The sequence below is a fragment of the Balaenoptera ricei genome, chromosome 11 (assembly GCF_028023285.1).
Source record: "Balaenoptera ricei isolate mBalRic1 chromosome 11, mBalRic1.hap2, whole genome shotgun sequence".
Taxonomy (NCBI): Eukaryota; Metazoa; Chordata; class Mammalia; order Artiodactyla; family Balaenopteridae; genus Balaenoptera; species Balaenoptera ricei.
In genome coordinates, this window is record NC_082649.1 from 39,764,900 (window position 1) to 39,788,343 (window position 23,444).

Genomic DNA, 23,444 nt, shown 5'->3' on the forward strand with positions numbered 1-23,444 from the left:
GGGCACTATAATACCTTCTTTGTAGGATTTGTGAGAGGACTAAATGAGAATGTATGTGATGTCTTTTAGTACAGTGCCTGGCACATAGTGAGTGCTCAGTATTATTATTTACGTGTGCAGAGCCAGTCTAATTGACCACATTAGGAGGTACACCTGGATTGTTTCTGACCCACACCTTCATCTTCTCAGAATCTGATTTTAGGTCACAGCTGATCAAGAATAGGGGTACCACTTACAGGTATTTGTCAAGGTTCTGTCCTCCATTTGCATTGCTTTCCTTGTTTGCTACAACACCTCCGCTTTTCAGGAGGTGATAAGAAAGACTGGTCAAGAGCTCTGAGGTCAGATTCCCTGGGTTCCATCCCTGTCTTACTACATATTCACTGTGTGACCCTGGGCAGGATACTTAAGTTCTCCTCATCTGTAAAGTGGGTGTAAAAGCAACATCTTTGTCATGGGGTGGTTGTGAGAATGATAGTTGCACATCTGTGTGAAGGGCTCCCCGAGAGTCTGGCACATCGTAAGCACTTGATATGTGTTGTCTGGTATTATTACTATTTCATCTATCAACCATGACTCCTGACACCATTCTTGTTATCAGTTAGTCTCAATCTCTCTCCTTAAAAATTCCAGCTGCTTCTTTCCACCTGCCTGCTGAATATTTTCTCGCAAAGATCCAACCAAAACTTCATTCTCAACCTGTCCTAAAAGAAATCTAAAATATACCCATCCACTCTCTCCTTCCCCCAAATTTCCTCCTCCGCCTCTCTGCAGCCATTCTTTCCATTAATATCAGCACCTCTGGGAAACAAAGAGCTTTATCTCCTGTTTCAAGAATTCCAGATATCAGAAAGCCTTGCTGCTCTTCCACTTCCCACAAATTCTCATAGTTGGGGAGCACTTCCACCCAGCTTAAGAGAAATGAGGCCAGAGCTGTGAAGTGACTTGCGCAGGGTCACCAGCACGTGGGCAGCAGAAGGAATTCAGGCCTCCTGTTTTTGAGGGGATTCCCCTTCCACCGCCCCATGGCTCTCTGTTCTCTGTGCCGCGGAATGACTTTGCCCCAGTTGTCCTAAGGGCCCCTGGCAGGCTCACAGTCCCGGGCTTGGTGAGGCAAGGCTCTCTGCAGTTCTTGAAACAATTAAAAATCAGATTTCAAAAGCCAAGTCTCCTGTTATCCTGAGTTGTGCACTGGGGAAGGGGGGTGGGCAGAGGTGAGGAGACTAGCTCCTTTGAGACTTTCCAAGCATTGTGAGCAAAGTAAAACCCAAACTGAGGGATGTGAGTCATTCTGAGCGTGCATCTGTTAGCCACAAATGGGTACAAGAGATGGAGGTTCTGCAGGGGTTATGAGTGGTTTAGCCAGTGTTTTTCAATCTGAGAAATTCCATAGCATAGAATTTGAGGGTGCCCGAGGGAGCCCTCCATGGCTCTTCTTGCATTCCCACCTTTCTGAGCCCTGACAGGTCTCAGGTACTCACTCTGTAGCTGATGGGCACTGAACGTGGGCCGCATGTGGGCTCCATGCAGGCTTCAGACACCAAAACAGCCGTCCAGCTCATCATGTTCCTACTTCCTCAGACTATTGAAGTCAGAAAATTCTTGCCATTCCTGAGCTTGTAACAGAGACTCAGACCCAGTGACCTCCTTTTGTTCCCGCAGGGGGCTGCAGCCCCTCTGCAAGTTTAAACCGTTCAAATGAGCTCCGGCTTCATCTCGTAGACACAGTCGGAGGAACGGGGAGGGGGGAGGCAGCGCTGGGAAGAGTCCCCAAGGTGAAAAGAGAATGCCCACGGTTTCCCCATTCTCCCCCCATGCCATGGGAAGAAAAAAAGCCCCAAAGTAAAACTGGAGTTTAAAACTTTTCTCTGTTCATAGAGACAGAAAATAGAATAGAGGTTACCATGAGCTGAGGAAGGGGGTGTTGGAGGAGAGGAGGACGAGTTATTGTTTAATGGGTATAGAGTTTTTGTTGGGGATGATGAAAGGTTTTGGGTATAGATAATGGTGAAGGTTACACAACATTGTGGATTTAATTTATTTGACGCCACTGAATTGTACCCTTAACAAATGGTTAAAATGATAAATATTATGCTATGTATTCTACCACAATAAAAAAAAAAAGACAATAACTTTAAAAAAAAAAAACCCTGTTCTCTGCATTTCTTTTGAAACTGACTTCAAATAGACTGGCCCTCAAATCTGCAGCTGAATTCTTTGTCAGGAGATCATTATACTTTGCTTTAGGCTGGTGGTTCTAAAGAATTATGGATGACGGGAATGATTGAAACTGATTTATTTCTCAAGTGTTTGAGATTCCTTCATCCTGGTCCAATAATGTCTATTCAGGAAAAGCTTGTCTTTACCAAAGTCAGAAAAATAAAAGAAAATGCACAGGCCACCATCTAAAGTGGGCCTGGTTTAAGAAAATCTCTTATGTGAAATCTCAGATTTGGAGAACAAATTGGTAGCTGATGATTTGCCTTACAAAAGACTGCTTCACTTAACAAAAGAGTTTTACTCAAAGGTTCCTTTAAGAAGAGAGCCCCCTGGTGCATTTAATGATATTATTAGATTAAAAAAAAAAAAATCCCAACTGCTCAAGGACATTGCACTGTAAATACGTGAATGCATTGTATTGTGTTGTAAGAGTGGGAATAAAGAAGTAAGGGCTCTTTGACAAATGGACCATTTTGGTCCAGAGTAACACAAGGAGGAAGCAAGATGAGTGTTCTTGGCCTAAAATCCTGGCGGCTTTCTGGGAAGGTTTGGGAGTTTGTGATTTATTTCAGACAGCTAAGCCCGAGGCCTGTGATGTGTCCATTTTGAGAACTTAGGGTCCAAGTTCTAACTCTGCTCACGCTGACCCCTGTCACCTGCCCTGATCACAAAGGCCCTCAGTCGTGAGCTCAACTCTGTCCTGCGATGGCAGAAAAATATATCTGTTGCCAGAAAGTGGATTCTCTCCGGTGATGAAGAATGATCCTTATTTATGTCTGCATAGGTACATTCTGGGGCCCATAAAGGTTTAATTGTCCCTCTAACTAGTTTTTTTAAAAAACCCACAAAGAGGCTGCCAGCTTTCCCCAGAGTTTAAAACCAACTGAATGCGGTTCTGTGGAAGCTGCTTTAAGTGTGTAACTTGCGCTGTGTCCTGGGGCACAAGGCACGATTGTTTGGGGGAGTCGAAAGATGCAGCTCTTAGGAGGACTTTGAAAGTCAGTTTTTGTGGCTTTGGGCTGCTGCTGACCCTGGCTTGCTCTACAGAGAGAGAGAGAGAGAGAGGGCCTCCCTCTCCCTCAGCAGAAGCCTGCCTCTGCAAGTTACTCCCAGGGTGCCACTGCCCCCTGCTGCCACCTCCCAGTTCAGGGGGAACCCCTGTCACAGGACCCTAAACATCCTCCCTTTTATCTCTGGCGTTGCCTGTGCTGGTTTAAAAGACTTACAGGAAGCTAAGGAGAGAGGAGACACAGAAAGAGAGGAAACATGTCTGTGAGACAAAAGGAGAAAGACGGACACTGGTAACCAACACGGGGCCCAGAGAGATCCCTCAGCACCGCTGCCTCTCCTGTTTGTGCCTGTGTGTTCATTTGACAGTTATTGTCAGGGCACCTACTATGTGAATGAAGCACACACAGCTCCTGCTCTCAGAGAGCTTACAGTCTCCCGATGGAGTTAGTCATCATGCACAAATGTGTAAGGACAAACTGCCATGACTGCTATGAAGAAAAAGGAATGGGTGCTGAGTGAAGCTAACCAAGGGCCATGGAAGGTTCTGTGAGGGAGTTAGGCCTTGTAAGTTAGACCTGAAGAATGAGAGGGAGTCAGTGAGGTAAACGGAGGTTAGAGGAAGGGACAGTATGTGCAAAGACCCCGACGCAGGAAGGAGCAGGACTGGAGAAGCAGGCTGTCGGCGCTGCTGCCAGCATCTTCTTTGTCTTCTCTTGAAGCCCCCTTCCCTGAAAAGATCTCTGATGGTTTCCCATCCATCACACTTCCCTGTGAGCTTTGAAGGGCCTCGTCCGGACTGCCCCCAGATTACCTTGACCCTTCTCACCCTCCTCCTGGGCTCTGCAAAGAAAACACATTTGTCAAAAGACTAAAGCAAATAGTTTTGACGTGTGGTTCTGTACCATAAGGGAGGTTATAATGAAGTCGATCCCAGTTTACACGACTCCAAATGGTTCCATTTAAATGTCCCACCCTGTATTTATGTGTCCCTACCACTTGACTGTTTATCTTCCAGTATACTCTACTCTACTTGCAGTCCAGGCCTCTATTTAACATCATCTCTTACTATTTCCATTCCATGGTCTATCATTTACATTTTTCTTTAGGAAATGTAAATATTTATTTACAGTATTAGCTTTTACTCTTGCTTAGCTCTATATATTATGGAATAAACAGACTGTGATATGGGTTCTAGTCCTGAATTTTCTGTAAACTGGTGGTGACCTTAGCCAAGTCATTTAACCTCACTGAGCCTAATGCTTCTGTGTAAAATGAGGCGTTTTTTGTTTTTGTTATTTTGTTTTAGCTAGTGGATCCATATTCAGGATTCCTCTTAATCCCTGTGCTTCTCTACTTCTTACAGATAGCCACCTAGGAGTGCTTCTCTGACATCCTTCTCTATATCTACCCCTCTTTCCGAACGTCTTTGCGGTAGGATCAACTTTCTGTATAATTTGCTCTTGTGGGGTAGTGTACAGGATAGTATTTAACAAATGAGGATAGATCATACTATTGTGCTTGGGTTAAAGCACACATATGTGGGGAAATGGTGGAGAAGTAAGAAAATTCTAGCTGCTGGCCTGAAATTCCCTTAGACTGCTTCTCAACCTGGGGTACACGCATCCATAGGGGTACAGAGGTGTGCCAGCAAGTACAGGAAGCCCTTCCTCCTCAGACAAGAATTCTACTCAAAGATTTGAGGAGAGAAAATAGACTTCAGTGTTAAAACAAACATATGACATCTTAGTTTAGAAGGGGAACCCTGGGGTGGACAGCTTTGGGCACACTGTGATGTGAGTGGAAACGTGGCCTTTACCTCTGCCCTTGGGTTGTTTGAGAAATACTTGCCTTATGGGTCTTTTGAAATATGTGCACTTAAATAGGGTAAAGGTGTTGAGTTACTCAGGAGGGCCACTCCTGCCAAAGAATGGACATATGTGGAAAATCCATTTTCACCCAGTAGGAGAGTTTAAAGAGGGGTCTTGGGGTTGAGGGGGAGCCAGCCCTAACAAGAGACCCATTTCTAAAGACCAAATCGGTTACACAGTCTTGCTTAGGATTCTGGCTCATGGCTGGGTTTGAACTGATCCAAACATCTGGAAGGTCTCTCATCCTTTCTCTGACCTCCAGTAGCAATTCTTATTTGTACTCCATTCTGGGACTTACCATACCATTATATGTTAGTTATATTTTCTTTTTTATACAGCTTCTCAGCCAGAGTTAGGGAGGTGGTGTGAATTAATAAAAAGTATATGATCAAGCGTCAAGACCTTGCTTGCCGTGTGACTTTTGGAAACTCCCTGAAATCTCTCTGATCCCCAGCTTGCTCATCTATTAAATGGTTCAATATAACACCTGCCTTGCCTACTGAACAGGTAGGATTGCATGCAGAGCATATAGATTTGCAATGTAAAAGCATTTTGTAGATCATTAAACAAAAATCAGTTATTATTAACTAAGACCCCTAAGGGAAGGAGAGTTTATCTCTCACATCATCTTTCTATTCTCCTCAACCTCTAACTTTTGCCTAGTTGGTTCTGAAAACTATTAAAGATAAGATCATGAAATGCTGTCCCCACGCTGACCCTGAGAAAACTCCAATTCTGTCTCTCCTACCCCCATCCTTTCCTCCTCTTCTGGCCTGTCTCCTCCCCTCTTCCACATGCTCCCACACTGCTATTTCTTCCTACTGCCCCTTCCAGAGAATTTGGGTAAGAAGAGGACACTTAAAGGGGCTGTGTAATGTATATGAATGAACTACTCTCACAATTTCAGGCATCAGCAGGGCAAGTTTTATGGCAATGCCATTTTTGTGGGAAAACAAACTGGTGTCATTCTGGAGACTTTCTCCCAGAAATAAAAATGCCCAAACAGAATTATGGAAAAAAAAATTTTTTTAATAGAGAAATCAACAACCCAATCTAAATATATCCCTGTAATAATGAAGAATCATATTTTCATTTAACTCTTTGCTGCAGTCAGATAACTTCCTCCCACTTCTGGCTTTGGGGTGTAGGCCAGCCTGCTTCACAGTTGACGTCCCTGAGGGAAACACCAGGAAAGGGTGATGAGGAGGAAGGGGCAAGTTTAGTATGTATTGATTTGAGATACTCTCTGGCTAAACAGTAACTTTGCTAGGCTAGTCCCCTCCTATCTGCCTGGGCCTCAGAGTGAAGTGGATTTTCTTAAGCAGAAATGTTCTTGGATCTCTTCATAATTTTCCCCTTCAAAATATAGGAGTTGTGCAAGAAAGATCCACATTCCACACTAACAAGGCAAGGGTTATAATGAGAACTTGGTTTCTTACAGGCAATACTTTCGTCTTTTGTTTTATTTATTTATTTTTAAAGTAAGCTTTTGTGGTAAGAAATCAAGTCAAAGTAATAAAGAAGGATGGGAGAATCGTGGAACGGAAACTTCCTTTTCATTTTTTTCCCCCAAAGTGCAGGAATTGGAGGGGAGGGGTCACTCCAGGTCCTCACATCACTCCAGGGGCAACAGAGCAGACCAGGAACCAAGAAAGGCTGGTGACCTGGGGCCTGGAGCGGCGGGATCAGCCCCCAAGCCACAGATGAGCCCGTGGCCAGGAATTCAGTGGGAGGAGCCTACACTGCCTCCCAGTTCCCCGCGCCTGCTCCGACCAGCACCTGGCACGGGTTCTCGGCTTCCACACCTGGAGAATGGGAGAAGGGCCCTCCTCTCACAATGGGCCCAGGATGTGCTAAGGAAACAACCCGCCTGGGTGTGGTTCTCTCTCAAGTTTTATGAACAGGCTGAAGAGAAACAAAACATCGTGCTCCTTCCCTTCTTAAGTAGTTTCAGGTGATCTTTTTCGTGGGGAGCGGGAGATGTCAGGCAGGGAAGGGCCCTGGGGACCAGTTAACCAAAGGCCTGTGGAGGCTTCGAGCCCTCGAGGATCGAGGCACTAGCCGGCGGCTTCCACCCGAGGAGGTGGCGGCGGCCGGCACGTGCCCCGCCCCGTTGCCCCGGAGACGGGCGGCGGTTTATGTTCAAATCCCGGACTCTCCCACCGTGGCGCGGCGGCGGGGGTGCGCGCGGGTCGGCCCCGCACGGCCGCCGTCCCTCGCTGCCCAGCCGCGGTGGTACGGCCCCAGCCTAGAGGTGCGCCGCAGCTCGCCCGACTCCGCAGTGGCGGCGGGTTGCTGTGGAGGAGGCGAGGGACCTGGAGTTTGAGCGCCGTGGGCTCCCCCTGCTGCTGGAGCCCGGGTGGGCCTGGGGCGGGCGTTTCAGGCGAGCAGGCCGCCCCTCTGGCCTTAGTTTCCTGGTTGCGGAGCCAGCACTCACTACTCTGTGATTCCTCAGCCCCGTTCCTCCAGGCTCCTCTGCCCCTGTCGGTCCCCGAGAGACCCTGAAGCTGTCCACCCTCCTCTTAGTTTGTCCAGGTCGGGCGCGATTGGCCGGGCCCCAGACCCCTTAGGTAGTTGGAGAGCCCCCTTCCTCGCCCCCCACAGCGCCCCATTTCTCCCCACCCAGATTCCATCAGCAAAATGACGGACGTGGAGGAAAACGTGCCCCTGAAGGACCCTGGCGATGCAGAGAGCGGGGCCTGTAAGCCCGAAACCTCAGGACCGACCCGGGAAGACATGAGCAGCCCCAAGGACCACACTTCCCGTAGGTCCAGCCCCGCCGGCCCCAGCCCTCGGGGTGCTTAGTGTGGGTCAGGTGGGAAGGAGCCCGCGGCGCCGCACTTCTCTACCCACCTTTTTCCTCATCCCCCCACCCCCCCCACCCCAATCTCTACTTTCAGGCCCCAGGCCCCTTGTTGACCAGAAGATCTTCAGAGTTTTTAGTCCTGGAGAAAGAAGTGACCCAAGAGCGATTTCTTGAATCTGACAAGATGTGAGGCTGAGTCAGTTCAGAGCCAGCTTTGTATTCTTTTATTTTGAATTTGTAGGTGGAAAATGGCAGACACCTGGGGTAGATTTTACAGAACGGAAATGATCCCAGATGGGCATTGTGTTCTCTCGGTGCTTCGTTGACTGCATTTAGTAATGATGCTCTGGCCTCATACTCTTTAGCTCATACTATAGGAGATGTTCTTTTATGTTCCTATTGGGGCACAAAGTCTCTTCCACACTTTATGTCTGATCTCACTGGGACTCATTCAGCATTTCTCTTATCATAATCACCAGGTAATTTCAGCAGTCAACCATCTGAAGGCCTGTCCACGTGCAACAACCTGAGTTAAATTCTTTAAATTCAATCGCTTGTCTTTCTCTTGTAGCCACACGGGGTCGCTGCTGGTTAAGGAAAAGCAGCAAATTGGGTGCTTTGGAATCCTGATTTGGGCAATACAACTCAATAACCTGAATAACCAAACTTCTCTTTTTTAATAATTTCGAAATTTTATATATTAGGTTGACTTGGTTAAGTTACCAAATTATCTTGAAAATGTCTTTGTCCTTGGGATCTGGATTTTAAAAATCTATTTTAGTTACTTTTTACCTCTAATTTCTCTTTGAACCTCCCTGTTCCTGAATTTTACAGCTGTAGGAGTTGCATAGTGCTATGGTACTTTTGAGCGACAGAACAATCTTGTCAGAGCAGGCTATGAGCTTTGGTTTGTTGTAGTTGGGAAGTGTTTCTGTGTATAATATTTTCCTCAGTCCTTCAATAAGCTGCTACAAGCAGCTCAATCTCCCTTTGAAGATTTTCTCTTAGTTCTGATTTTGCATTACTGAATTAGCAGTAAGTCTGTTTGCATATTTGACTGTGTTTTGCCATTTTGGCCAAAACTGAAGACTTCAGAGAGACTGAAAAAATAAAGGGAACTTCCTGTCCAACTAAGGTTCAGTTCACCGTTACATTTACCTAAACAGAAACTCTGCTGGTGGCTTTTTGGTAAATTTTACAATCACCTTTTACCCTTAACTTTTTATTTTGATATATTTCAAATCTGTTGAAAAGTAAAAAAACAACGAATGCCCACATTAACATTTGCCACACTGTTTTTTTCTCTTATTATATTTTACATATGTATTTTTTCTTTCTTGAAGTTATAGAGTCATGACTTTACCTCTAAATATTTCATGTATCTTCTAAGAACAAAGGCATTCTCCTATGAAACCTCTTTTGTGCAATTTTTCCTTTTTACATTTTTAAACCTTTTTGCTTATGGAAAACTTAAACATATACAAAAGTAGAGAGATTGGAATAATGAACCCCCATTTACTCATCACCCAACTTCAACAATTATCAACTCATGGCCAATCTTAGTTCATTTATATCCCCTCCACATCTTGGAGCCGAATACTTTTTTGTGAACAAATTATGAAGCTTCATTGAAAGAGAGTGAGAAAATATGATTTATTGTGTGCAGCTCTTTTATACCAAGTAATAATAACTACCATGTATGCCAATTATGTAAGAATGCTATCAGGTAGGTCTGTACTAAGAACTTAGAATAGTGGTTCCCAAATGCTAGAGCTGGTTTGTGACAAAATTCTTAGCATACTGTGTGAAATGAAATAAGGATATTGTAATGAGTTTTTCCTAAAGCTAAATTGATTCAATTTTAAGGACTAGTCTTTTTTCTGACTGTATTCCCTTTCTGCTTTTTGGGGGTTTAAACTATCCTTTTTCTTTTATGAAATGGTTTTGGTGGTGGTAGAGTGGATTTTTTTTTTTTTTGGTTGCACCAGGTCTTAGTTGCGGCTTGCGGGCTCCTTAGTTGCACCTCACCGACTCCTTAGTTGTGGCATGCAAACTTTTAGTTGTGACATACATGTGGGATCTAGTTCCCTGACCAGGGATCGGACCTGGGCCCCCTGTATTGGGAGCGTGGAGTCTTAACCACTGCTCCACCAGGGAAGTACCTAGAGTGGATTTTTTATTTGCTTATTTCGTACTATCCATACTTGACAAAACAAAAAGTTGGCAAGCTGTCATCAGTTGCTCAAAATCTTTTTGGAAATTTACTCATCTGTGAAATCCTAAATTCTGGAAACTACTTTAGAAGACCAAGTGAGATTGACGCCATTCAGTACCCTCTGTGTGGAGAATTTAACTTCCATCAGAGGCAGGAAGAGGAGAGTGGAATCGTAATATCCTTAGATAAACATTATTTTTGCAAATCACAAATTATTTCTTTGCCACTTCATTATTTTACTTCTTAAGAGAAAGGTTTTTAATCAGTTTCACTTTCTGTTTTTTTATAAGATAGCTTCTTTATCCTCCCTTACCCCCATGCTGGGCTACTGAGAGGCTCTGTCGCGGGACCTAGAGTTCAGAAAACATAACTGACTGGAATGGTCGAATGAGTGTGTGTAAGGTCACTGTGATGAATCTCAATTTGGAGCCTACTCAGTGGAGTGAATCTCTGAATAAAATAGAAATTCAGACTTCTTTGAGTTCACTGGTGTCCCCCATAAGTTCTTTTTTTTCAGTTGAGGTATAAGTGACATAGAACATTAGTTTCAGGTGTACCTCATATGTTCTTTCTGTCACAGGTCTGATAGATACAGTTAATGATGTTTCCAAGCTGAGCAAGGAGATTGGGATGAATCATGATTTCCACATGGAAGAGAAGGTTTTGCCTCCAAGCAGGTACAGGCTCTTCTAATTTTCCCATTTTATTCATCCTGGTATAGGTATTTAGCACTAATGGCTTCTGACCAGACTCAAAGCATTTTTATTTAATAACACAATCAGTGCTTGAATCTAAGCCATTAGAGGTCTCAGCAACTGAAACAGAAGAGTAATAAATTATAATTATTAGTATCAGAGGGTCAAGAAGCAAATGTTATTTAACCAGTGAATAAACCCAAGCAATTATTGGGATGTTCACTTTGGGACCCCACTTAATAATAAAATAGTTAGGGTGGATTTCAGATCTTCTCTGACAGATGCGGAGGAATTAGCCTGTAGTAGCTATCTATTGCTGCATGACAAATTACCCCAAAACTCATCAGCTAAAACAGTGTTCATTATCTCCCAGTTTCTGTGGGTCAGGGATTACGGGTGTGGCTTCACTGTGTGCTCTACCAGTCTGTTGATGTTGGCCTGAGCTGCCCTCAGTTCCTTGCCACCTGGGCCTCTCCATAGGGCGGCTCACAAAACAGCAGCTGCCTTCCCTCACCCAGGGTGAGAAAGCGAGAGAGTAAGTGGGTGAGAGATGGTGCCCAAGACAGAAGCCACGGTCTTTTTGTTACCTAACCTCAGGAGTGATGTCCGTGGCCTCTGCTACATTTTGTTTGCTAGAAAGGAACCCACAAATCCAGGCCACACTCCAGGGTACAGGATTATACCAGGGTGTGAATACTAGGGATCTAGATCTTTGGGGTCATTTTATTGGTATTGGTTGCCTACCACATGGCTCCTGTCTTATCAGTTACTCTCTTATGTGATCACAGATTTAAACAGGCACAGATAAAAAGATCAATTTTCTCATAGTGGTGTTTTCAACTGCCCCCTCAACTCCTCACCCACACCCCCATTCCCCACTTCATAAATCAGCTTAATTTGTGAATCAAGATCAGAACCCTCTTGATAAGGAATGCTCCCCCACCCCCATCAAGCCTTATTTTTCATTCTTCTTAGTTATATTGACATTGCAATAAATAAGAACCATTCCGTAAGTATGACTTGCTGGTTTATTGGCAGTTAAGTGGGTAAATTCATTGTCACATTTTACATTTTAAAACAGTTCTGATTTCCCACCAATAGACAGATATGTGATGGCAGCTTGTGATAAGTCAATTTCCTTAAATGTTTTTGTCATTTGTCAGCTTCAGGGACTCTGTTACTAAAGTGCTGTTCTCTGCCACAAGTTGCTGCCCTGGTCTTCCTGGTCTGATCTGCTCTTGCCAACAGATGTCCATGTCAAGCACAGCTTCTCTGGGAACAGGTTTTCACCAAAACCCAGATCTTCTAGCATCTCTCTCACTGCTTAGATGTTTCTGTTGCTGGCAGGAGAGGAGGAAAAAAGAGTAGAGGAAATGAGAGAGGGAGAAATGAAGCAGGGGAAATGGTACTATTCAGAGCTGGGTTTTCAAGTAAGGTAATACAAAATTTATATCAGGAAAAAGGTTGAAATCGAGTTTGAGGTCACTCCTTATTGGCAGTTGGCTTTACTTTGGGCTCATAGGATGAAGTTAATTACAATTGTATGTTCCTAAGGGAAATCCCATGTTTGGGCATTCATTCATCAGGCATTTGTTGAGTCCTTATTATGTGGCAGGAAAAATGTTGAGTTCTGGGGATAGAGGTAGCTACAGCTATAAATAAATAAGGCACTGTCTTTGCTGTCAAGAAGCTTTTGTAAGAGAGACAGATGAGTAACAGAAAGTGACTGATAAGTTCACTCAGAGCTGTGTGAATAGAGTTGAATGAAAGTTCTCAGCTGCCTAAAGATCAGAGAAGATTTGCCTATGGAGGAAGATTTAGCCTATGATGACTTGAGTCTTAGAGGTGGTCTGGGTGGGAAGGAATGCTCCTGGCAGAGGAATCATGTTGGAGGCACAATGGTGTGAACTGAACAAGTATCTTGATGTGATTGAGCACAGGGTATTATGAGGTAGGAGGAGATAAATTTGAAAGGGAGGTAGAGCAATATCAGGAAGGGTCATGTGAGCCATTTATACTGCTGGTGATGGGAAGCCCCAAAGGACTTTGAGCATGACCTCATGATCGGAATTGCATCTTAGAAAAATCATTGATTTTAGAATGAACTGGTGGGGAACAAATTAAAAAGGGACAAGACTGAAGACAGAGGGACCAGTTAATGGCCTAATGTAGTAGTCCAGGTAAGAGATGATGGTAGGAGGGGATGGATTCCAGAGACATTTAAAAAGCAAAATTTATGGAACTTGGAAGATGGATTGGACAAATAGGGTGAGGGGAAAAGCTTTAAGAACAATTACAGTACACAATAGACTATTAGACTATAGTTGGTTACCTCTGCTGATTGAGATTGGTGTGTTGGGAGAGGAATTTTGATTTTTGTTGTATTCATCTTTGTATTGCTTTTTTTGGTTTGTTTTACAAGGAGCATGCATTACTAAGGGGGGATGTTTAATGCCAGAAAACCGATCACTATTTGGCAATGACTAGGTACAGCCTCAGAATTTTCAAATGATTCTTTTTCTTCTTATTAGTCTAACTGTATAGGTCAGAGAAATCATTTAAATAAAGGTCAGAGGAAAATTAATTCCTTTTAAAATATTAATAGACAATTTTTAGCATAGTTTAGTTTTACAGAAAAATGATGGAAAATAGAGTTCTCACATTCCCCCTTTTCTCCTGCACACAGTTTCCTCTATTATTTATATTTTATATTAATGTGGTATATTTGTTACAATTGATGATCCAGTATTAATACATTATTATTAACTCAAGTTTACACTGGTGTTCACTTTTCGTGTTGTATATTCTATGGGTTTTGAAAAATGTATAATGACACGTATTCACCATTTCTGTATCATACAGAGTAATTTCACTGCCCTAAAAATCCCCTGTGTTCGACCTATTCGTCCTTCCCTCCCTCCCTCTGAAACCCTTGGCAACCACTGATCTTTTTACAGTCTCCGTAGGTTTCTCTGAATTTCTTATAGTTGGAATCATATAGTAGGTAGCCTTTTCAGATTGGATTCTTTCAATTAGCAATATGCATTTAAGGTTCCTGCATGTCTTTTGGGGGCTGGATAGTGCATTTCTTTTTAGTGTTGACCTCTTGGTTGCTTCCAAGTTTTGGCAGTTATGAATAAAGCTGCTATAAATGTCCATGTGCAGATTTTTGTGTGGACATAAGCTTTCAACTCATTTGAGTAAATACCAGGGAGCACTATTGTTGGACTGTATGGAAAGAGTATGTTTAATTTTGTTAGAAACTGTGGAACCATCTTCCAGAGTGACGGTCTTACACTTTGCATTCCTACCAGCAATGAATGAGAGTTCCTGTTGCTCCCGTCCTTGTCAGCATTTGGTATTGTCAGTGTTTTGGATTTTGGCTATTCTAATAGGTGTGTAGTGGTATCTCATTGTTACTTTAATTTACAATTCCCTAATGAGATGTGAGGTTGAGCATCTTTTCATATGCTTATATGCCATCTGTATATATATCAATACTTTGGTGAGGTGTCAGTTCGGACCTTTCCCTGTTTTAAAATTGGGTTGTTTTATTGTTGAATTTTAAGAGTTCTTTGTATATTTTGGATACTAGTTCTTTATCAGATATGTGCTTTGCGAAGATTGGAGCTTGCCTTTTCATTCTCTTGTCTCTCACAGAGCAGTTCTTAATTTTAATGAAGCCCAACTTACAAATTTTTTCTTTCATGGATCTTTCTTTTGGTGTTGTATCTAAAAGGTCGTTGCCAAACCCAAGGTTACCTAGATTTCTCCTGTTATCTTCTAGAAGTTTTAGAGTTTTATGTTTTACATTTAGGTCTATGATCTATTTGTGGAAGGTGTAAGATCTGTATCTAGATTCATTTTTTTGCATGTGGATGTCCAGTTGTTCCAGCACCATTTGTTGAAAAGACTATCCTTTCTAATTGAATTACCTTTGCTTCTGGTTTTTGTTTGTTTGTTTGTTTTGGTTTTTTAAAAGTTTTTAAAAATTATTTATTTATTTATTTATTTATGGCTGCATTGGGTCTTCATTGCTGTGCGTTGGCTTTCTCTAGTTGGCGATTGGGGGCTACTCTTCGTTGCGGTGCGTGGGCTCCTCACTGCGGTGGCTTCTCTTCTTGCGGAGCATGGGCTACAGGCGCGCGGGCTTCAGTAGTTGCAGTACGCGGGCTCAGTAGTTGTAGCTCACAGGCTTTAGAGTGCAGGCTCAGTAGTTGTGGCGCACGGGCTTAGTTGCTCTGCGGCATGTGGGATCTTCCTGGACTAGGGTTCGAACCTATGTCTGCTGCTTTGGCAGGCGGATTCTTACCCACTGTGCCACCAGGGAAGTCCCTTTTTTTTTTTTTTTTGAGGCGGGGAAAAAGACGGATATTTCTGGCTTCCATGACTGGCTACATGGTAGTGCCATTGAAATTGGGAATACAGGAGGAACAGGTTTGGAAGGGGAAGATAGTGAATTCAATTTTAGACCTGCTGATTTGGAAGTATCTATAGATATTCAGGTATTATCAAAGAAGGAAAATCCTTTTCCTAGATTTTAGGTCTATAAGAAAGTGAAAGATCATTTAGTTCATTGCTATATGTGTACATAAAGGGAAACTAAGTCACATCTTTTCTAAGCTAAATGCAAAATCAGTGCTAAAGTTCAGCCTGATCTCTATTCAGGGTTCTTCCTACTGCAGAGGGTGGGCTGTGCTGGAACCACAAGGGGCCCTTCTGAGAGGTTGTGCTGGTGCCATTGACATCCAAGTTTAACCCCAGCTTATTCAGCTCTGCTACCGTCCAAACATAGTTCCTGGCCTTTCCCTGTCTGTATAATGGTCTTTTATCATATCAAACACTGTTTGGGGCTTAGGAGATAATGACCTTTTGGCAGTTTTTGAGTAGAGAAAGTAATTTGTTCATTTAACCTTCTTACAGTCTGGAAGGCAGGGTCAAGGAGACAATGCACAATGCCTTTTGGGATCATCTGGAAGAGCAATTATTAGCTACTCCTCCAGACTTCAGCTGTGCTCTTGAACTCCTAAAAGAAATTAAAGAGGTGAGTGACGAACCTTTCATTTGTAGATGTAAAGTTCCTAGACAGCCTCCACTCACTGGAATGTCAGTGGCTGGCAAATCCTAACTGAACATGGTCCATGAATCAGTCAGAGTCTAATCAATAGACAGAAATCACACAGTAATTTCAACAAAGAAGTTTTAATATAAAAATTATTATAACAGGGAATTGGAGAAATGAAGGCTTTGGGCTAGTAAGAAGCAAAGAAAACTCTACTGGAATATCAGACATAAGGAGAATCCTTTCTCATCCCCAGGGGATGGGGAAAACCCAAGGACCCAGTTACTCATTTGAGGGCATGTCTGTGCCAGGGGAGGTTGCTGGCCTGTGTGTTCTGTTGACCGCCGTGTACTGCAGGAGCTGGTTGCCAGGGCAGTTGCCTGTGTTGCAGGAGCCTGGCCCTGGAGAAGCAGCCACTTCCTCTGCAGAGTCCAGCACTAGAGAAGCCTCTCAGCTGCAGGAGCCAGCTGCCTGCAGAGCCACATGTACTGTAGGAGCCTCTGCCATGTGAGCATTCCAGAACCAGGAAGAGAAGCTCTTGCCTTTTGCAAGGTCTTTCTAGTATGTGGTGGATACACCCTAAGGTGACCCCCAGTGATCCATGCCCTTGTATAATCCTCTCTCCCTGAGTGTGGATGAGATCTATAACTTGCTTTTAATCAATAGAATATGGCAAAGGTGATGGGATGTTACTCCCAGGATTACATTTCATTATGTAAGTCTATCTTAGCAGGCTGGAGAGAGAGACTTTCCAGCTGACCTTGAAAAAGCAAACAAGTAGGGACTTCCCTGGAGGCTCAGTGGTTAAGAATCTGCCTGCCAATGCAGGGGACACAAGTTCAAGCCCTGGTCTGGGAAGATCCCACATGCCACGGAGCAACTAAGCCCGTGCGCCACAACTACTGAGCCCGCACTCTAGAGCCTGCAAGCCACAACTACTGAAGCCGGCACGCCTAGAGCCTGTGCTGAGCAACAAGAGAAGCCACCGCAATGAGAAGCCCGCGCACCGCAATGAAGAGTAGCCCCCGCTCGCCACAACTAGAGAAAGCCCGCGTGCAGCAAAGACCCAACACAGCCATAAATAAATAAATAAATAAATAAATAAGTTAAAAAAAAACTTTTTTAAAAAAAAAGCAAAAGCAAACAGGTATGTTGTGAACTGCATATGGAGAGGGCCACATGGCAAGGAAATGCAGGTGGCCTCTAGGACCTGAGGGCAGCATCCAACCAACAGCCAGTAAGAAGCTGGGGCCTTCAGGTATACAGCTGTAAGGAAGTGAATTCTGTCAACAATTTGAATGAGCTTGGAAACATTCTTCCCCAGTCAGGTTTCCAAATGAGAACACAGCCCAGCCAACACCTTGATTGCAACCTTGTGAGATCCTGAACAGAGGATCTGGTTAAACTTTCTGGACTCTTGACCCACAGAAACTGTGAGATGACAAATGTATATACTGTTTTAAGTCTCAAAGTTTATGGTTAACTTGCTTATGGTAACAGAAAACCAATTAATAACCATCTCACATGCACCCCAATGTTCGTAGCAGCACTATTTACAGTAGCCAAGACATGAAAGCAACCTAAATGTCCATGGACAGATGAATGGATAAAGAAGATGGGATCCATATACATCCATGGACAGATGAATAGATAAAGAAGATGGGGTCCATATACACAGTAGAATATTGTTCAGCCATAAAAAAAGAATGAAATAATGCCATTTGCAACAACGTGCATGGACCTAGAAATTATCATACTAATTATCATACTAATTATCATACTAAGTAAAGTAAGTCAGACAGAGAAAGACAAATATCAGGTGATCTCATTTATATGTGTAATCTAAAGTATGATACAAATGAACTTATTTGCCAAACAGACTCACAGAGAAAACGAACTTATGATTACCAAAGGGGAAAGGGTGAGGGCAGGGATAAATTAGGAGTTTGGGATTAGCAGATATAAACTACTGTGTGTAAAATAGATAAACAACAGGTCCTACTGTATAGCACAGAGAACTATATTCAATATCCTGTAATAAACCATAATGAAGAAGAATATGAAAAACAATTTAATTATATATATCTATATAGATATAATCTGAATCACTTTGCTGTATACCAGAAACTAACACAACATTGTAAATCAACTATACCCCCCCCTGCCCCCCAAAAAAGTGCCATCTACAGATGAAGCTTAAAATTGTGCCATCTGGTAAAGGAAAAATATTTAAAGAACTTACTCTGAGAAAATGGAGAAGAAAAAGGATGGATTTGGAGAGGACTTGAGAGGCAGTAAATTGATAAATGTTGCATTCCATTCCTTTGGCTACTCAGCTTCCATATGTACCCTTCTACACACACTCAAATTCCTGAAAACAATTCTATTTTTACCTAATAAGACATAGCTATCCAGGGAATTCCCTGGCAGTCCAGTGGTTAGGACTCCGTGCTTTCACTGCCGTGGGCCCGGGTTCAATTCCTGGTCAGGGAACTAAGATCCCACAAGCCGTGCAGTGCGGCCGAAAAAAAGAAAAAGAAAAGACAAAAGACGTAGCTGTATGTCTTACAAGTTCTTATCCTTTTCCCCAAATGAGGAAACTCACATTCCCAACAGTTATAACCGTTGCTGTCTATGATATACCTCATATACAGTCATAGTCTCACTGAATATTCTATTACCTACAGGCTAAACTGTAAAATTTAACTTCCAACAACCTGTCTATAAAATAATAATGGAGTTTCCTTAAAAAACTAAAAATAGAGCTATCATATGATTCTGCAATCCCACTCCTGGGCATATATCCAGAGAAAACCATAATTCAAAAGATACGTGCACCCCAAATGTTCACTGCAGCACTATTTACAATAGCCAGGACATGGAAGCAACCTTAATGTCCATAGACAGATGAATGGATAAAGAAGATATAGTACACATATACAATGGAATATTACTCAGCCATAAATAAAGAATGAAATAATGCCATTTGCAGCAATGTATACACACCACTATATATAAAACAGACAATCATCAAGGACCTACTGTATAGCACAGAGAACTCTACTCAATTATTCTGTAATAACCTAAATGGGAAAAGAATCTGAAAAAGATATATGTATAACTGAATCACTTTGCTGTACACCTGAAACTAACAAAACTTGTAAATCAACTATACTCCAATATAAAATAAAAATTAAAAAAAATAATAATGGGAAGGAGAGAGAAGAAAATGGTTAGCATATACAAATAAAGCCATGCTTATAACAAGCAAAGAGAAAACGTATGGTCTTTGTTTCTGTAATTGGTCATGAGGCTGTAGTTGGTATCTATGGCTTCATTTTAATAGTCATTCCATGTTTGCCTTGTCCTTAGCTGCTGGGGTTCTTTATCTGACGGAGTGACCCAAACCTTCATTGCCAAAGAGTCTGAGTCCTTGGGCATTTTGCTTTTGTTGTTTGTATGTTGTGGTTTTCCCTTGACCTATATTATTGGGTATGGAAGTATCAAGAGGTACCTTAGAATCTTCTGGGTTCCAGACACAGTCCTTCTTGTTCCCATTGTGTAGCAGCAACCCAGTTTCTCCTTAGTACTCAGGATCAATTACTCTAGTCCATAGAGGAACTCCTTTTTTACCTTGTTGGTTCAGTGGTAGAGGGAGCCCAAAATGATCAGGGGGGTAGTCTCATCTTCTAATTCATTGGAACCAATGTAAGCATTCCTCCCAAATCAGCAGAGCCCAAAGTTGTCAGGAGGGGAAATAAAAATTCTGCAAGTAGGTTATTAGATATAATGGTGAGAGGAACCAGTCCTACTTCCACCCCTTGATTCCTGGGACCATGTATTCTGGCTTTAGGGAATAGCACTGCATAATGGTTTTGATTCAAAGTATATATTGCATCTTATAAGACAGAACCTCTTCCTTTCAGGATATTATCTCTCAACTAATGCTGTAACTGAGTCTTCAATAAGCCATTCCACTTTTCAGTTAAGACCAGTCGACTCTCCATGAGGGGTATGTGGGTATGAACCCGTTGCTGTACTTTCTTGGCTGTAAAATGAGCTCCTTGATTAGATGCAATGCTGTGGGGCATACCAGGACCCAAGACAGAGGATAAGGCATTCTGTGAAATTTTGTGAGTATGTGGATGTTGGTGCTAACAGAAGTAGTGCAGACAGGGAAGACAGCTCCATATTCAGAATGCGTCTCTTCCATTGAGGGTGACTCTCCGCCCCCTCCACGAAGGAAGAGATCCAAAGAAATCATCTGCTACCAGGTGGCTGGCTGATCCTCCCTGGGGAATGGTGCCACGTTACCAACTTAGTTGTTTGTGCTTTTTAGGATTTTTTATTATTATAAACACAATTTTTACCGTTTTAATAATGTTAAGTGTTACAATTCAGTGGCATTAAGTACATTCGCAATGTTGTGCAGTCATCACCACTATCCATTTCCAGAACGTTTTCATCTTCCCAAACAGAAACTCTACCCATTAAACAGTAACTCTTCAGACCTTTTTTCCCCCAGTGCCTGGTAACCTCTATTTTACCTTCTGTCTCTATGAATTTGACTACTCTAGGTTCCTCATATAAGTGGAATCATACAACATTTGTCCTTTTACATATGGCAAATTTTACTTAGCATGGTTTCAAGGTTCATCCACATTGCAGTGTGGATCAGAACTTCATCCCTTTTTATGGCTGAAAATATTCCATTGTATGGATATACCATATTTTGTTTATCCATTCATTTGTTGTTTTGTTTTGTTTTGTTTTTGGCCACGTCACGTCTTAGTTGCAGTGTGTGCAGCATCTTCAGTTGCAGCATGCGGGATCTTTTTTTCTTTTTTCACATCTTTATTGGAGTATAAATGCTTTACAAGGTTGTGTTAGTTTCTGCTGTATAACAAAGTGAATCAGCTATATGTATACATATATCCCCATATCCCCTTCCTCTTGAGCCTCCCTCCCACTCTCCCTATCCCATCCCTCTAGGTTGTCACAGAGCATCAAGTTGATCTCCTTGTGCTATGCAGCAGCTTCCCACTAGCCATCCATTTTACATTTGGTAGTGTATATATGTCAGTGCTACTCTCTCACTTAATCCCAGCTTCCCCTTCCCCCCCACGCCCTCAAATCCATTCTCTACGTCTGTGTCTTTATTCCTGCCCTGCCACTAGGTTCATCAGTGCTGCTTTTTTAAAATTCCATATGTATGTGTTAGCATACGGTATTTGTTTTTCTCTTTCTGCCTTATTTCACTCTGTATGACAGATTCTAGGTCCATCCATCTCACTACAAATAACTCAGTTTCATTCCTTTTTATGGCTGAGTAATATTCCATTGTATATATGTGCCACATCTTCTTTATCCATTCATCTGTTGATGGACATTTAGGTTGCTTCCATGTCCTGGCTATTGTAAATAGAGATGCAGTGTACATTGTGGTGCATGTATCTTTTTGAATTATGGTTTTCTCAGGGTATATGCCCAGTAGTGGGATTGCTGGGTCATATGGTAGTTCTATTTTTAGTTTTTCAAGGAACCTCCATACTGTTCTCCATAGTGGCTGTATCAATTTACATTCCCACCAACAGTGCAGGAGGGTTCCCTTTTCTCCACACCCTCTCCAGCATTTATTGTTTCTAGATTTTTTTTTTTGATCCACTTTCCTTTTATTTATTTTTTGAATTTTATTTTATTTATTTTTTATACAGCAGGTTCTTACTAGTTATCTATTTTATACATATTAGTGTATATATGTCAATCCCAATAGCCCAATTCATCACACCACCACTGCCCTCCGCCGCTTTCCCTCCTTGGTGTCCATACGTTTGTTCTCTACATCTGTGTCTCTATTTCTGCCCTGCAAACCAGTTCATCTGTACCATTTTTCTAGTTTCCACATATATGCGTTAATATACGATATTTGTTTTTCTCTTTCTGACTTACTTCACTCTGTATGACAGTGTCTAGATCCGTCCACTTCTCTACAAATGACCCAATTTCGTTACTTTTTATGGCTGAGTAATATTCCATTATATATATGTACCACATCTTCTTTATCCATTCGTCTGTCGGTGGGCATTTAGGTTGCTTCCGTGACCTGGCTATTGTAAATAGTGCTGCAATGAACATTGGGGTGCATGTGTCTTTTTGAATTATGGTTTTCTCAGGGTATATGCCCAGTAGTGGGATTGCTGGGTCATATGGTAGTTCTATTTTTAGTTTTTCAAGGAACCTCCATACTGTTCTCTACAGTGGCTCTATGAATTTACATTCCCACCAACAGGGCAGGAGGGTTCCCTTTTCTCCACACTCTCTCCAGCATTTATTTTTTGTAGATTTTTTGATGATGGCCATTCTGACCCGTGTGAGGTGATACCTCATTGTGGTTTTGATTTGCATTTCTCTAATGATTAGTGATGTTGAGCATTTTTTCATGCATTTGTTGGCCATCTGTATGTCTTCTTTGGAGAAATGTCTATTTAGGTCTTCTGCCCATTTTTGGATTGGGTTGTTTGTTTTTGTGATATTGAGCTGCATGAGCTGCTTGTACATTTTGGAGATTAATCCTTTGTCAGTTGCTTCGTTTGCAAATATTTTCTCCCATTCTGAGGGGTGTCTTTTCGTCTTGTTTATGGTTTCCTTTGCTGTGCAAAAGCTTTTAAGTTTCATTAGGTCCCATTTGTTTATTTTTGTTTTTATTTCCCTTATTCTAGGAGGTGGGTCAAAAAGGATCTTGCTGTGATTTATGTCATAGAGTGTTCTGCCTATGCTTTCCTCTAAGAGTTTTATAGTGTCTGGCCTTACATTTAGGTCTTTAATCCGTTTTGAGTTTATTGTTGTGTTTGGTGTTAGGGTGTGTTCTAATTTCATTCTTTTACATGTATCTATCAATTTTTCCCAGCACCACTTACTGAAGAGGCTGTTTTTTCTCCATTGTATATTCTTGCCTCCTTTGTCAAAGATGAGGTGATCATATGTGCGTGGGTTTATCTCTGGACTTTCTGTCCTCTTCAGGATCTTTTTTTAGTTGTGGCATGTGGACTCTTAGTTGCAGCATGTGGGATCTAGTTTCCTGAGCAGGGATTGAACCCGGGCCCCCTGCATTGGGAGCATGGAGTCTTAGCCACTGGACCACCAGGGAAGTCCCCATTCATCTGTTGATAGACATTTGTGTTGTTTTCACATTTTTGCTATTGGGAGTAGTGCTGCTATGAACATTTGTGTACAAGTCTTTGTTTGAACATCTCTTTTCCAGTCTTTGGAATATATACCCTGGAGTGGAGTTGCTGAGTCATGTGATAATTTTATATTTAACTTATTGAGAAATCACTAAACTGTTTTCCACAGTGACTTACCATTTTACATTCCCACCAGAAATGTATGAGTATTCCAATTTCTCCACATTTTCACTTATTTTTCAACATTTATTTTCCTTTTTTAAAAAAAATTATAGACATCTTCCCATGGCACAGTCTGTATGAAGTGGAATCTTAATGTGGTTTTGATTTGCATTTCCCTAGTGGCTAATGATGTTGAGCATCTTCATGTGCTTGATGCCCTC

General features: G+C 42.2%; 1 protein-coding gene across 1 annotated transcript in view; it reads left to right on the top strand.

The window, feature by feature from the left end:
• Positions 1-7,730: 7,730 nt before the first annotated feature.
• TCP11 (t-complex 11) overlaps positions 7,731-23,444 on the top strand; it is a 28,576-nt gene continuing 12,862 nt past the window's right edge. The window contains exons 1-3 of the mRNA XM_059938888.1: positions 7,731-7,863; positions 10,701-10,797; positions 15,739-15,859. Coding sequence (XP_059794871.1) covers positions 7,740-7,863; positions 10,701-10,797; positions 15,739-15,859 — 342 coding nt within the window. The 5' untranslated portion in view covers positions 7,731-7,739. The remainder of the gene's footprint in view (positions 7,864-10,700; positions 10,798-15,738; positions 15,860-23,444) is intronic.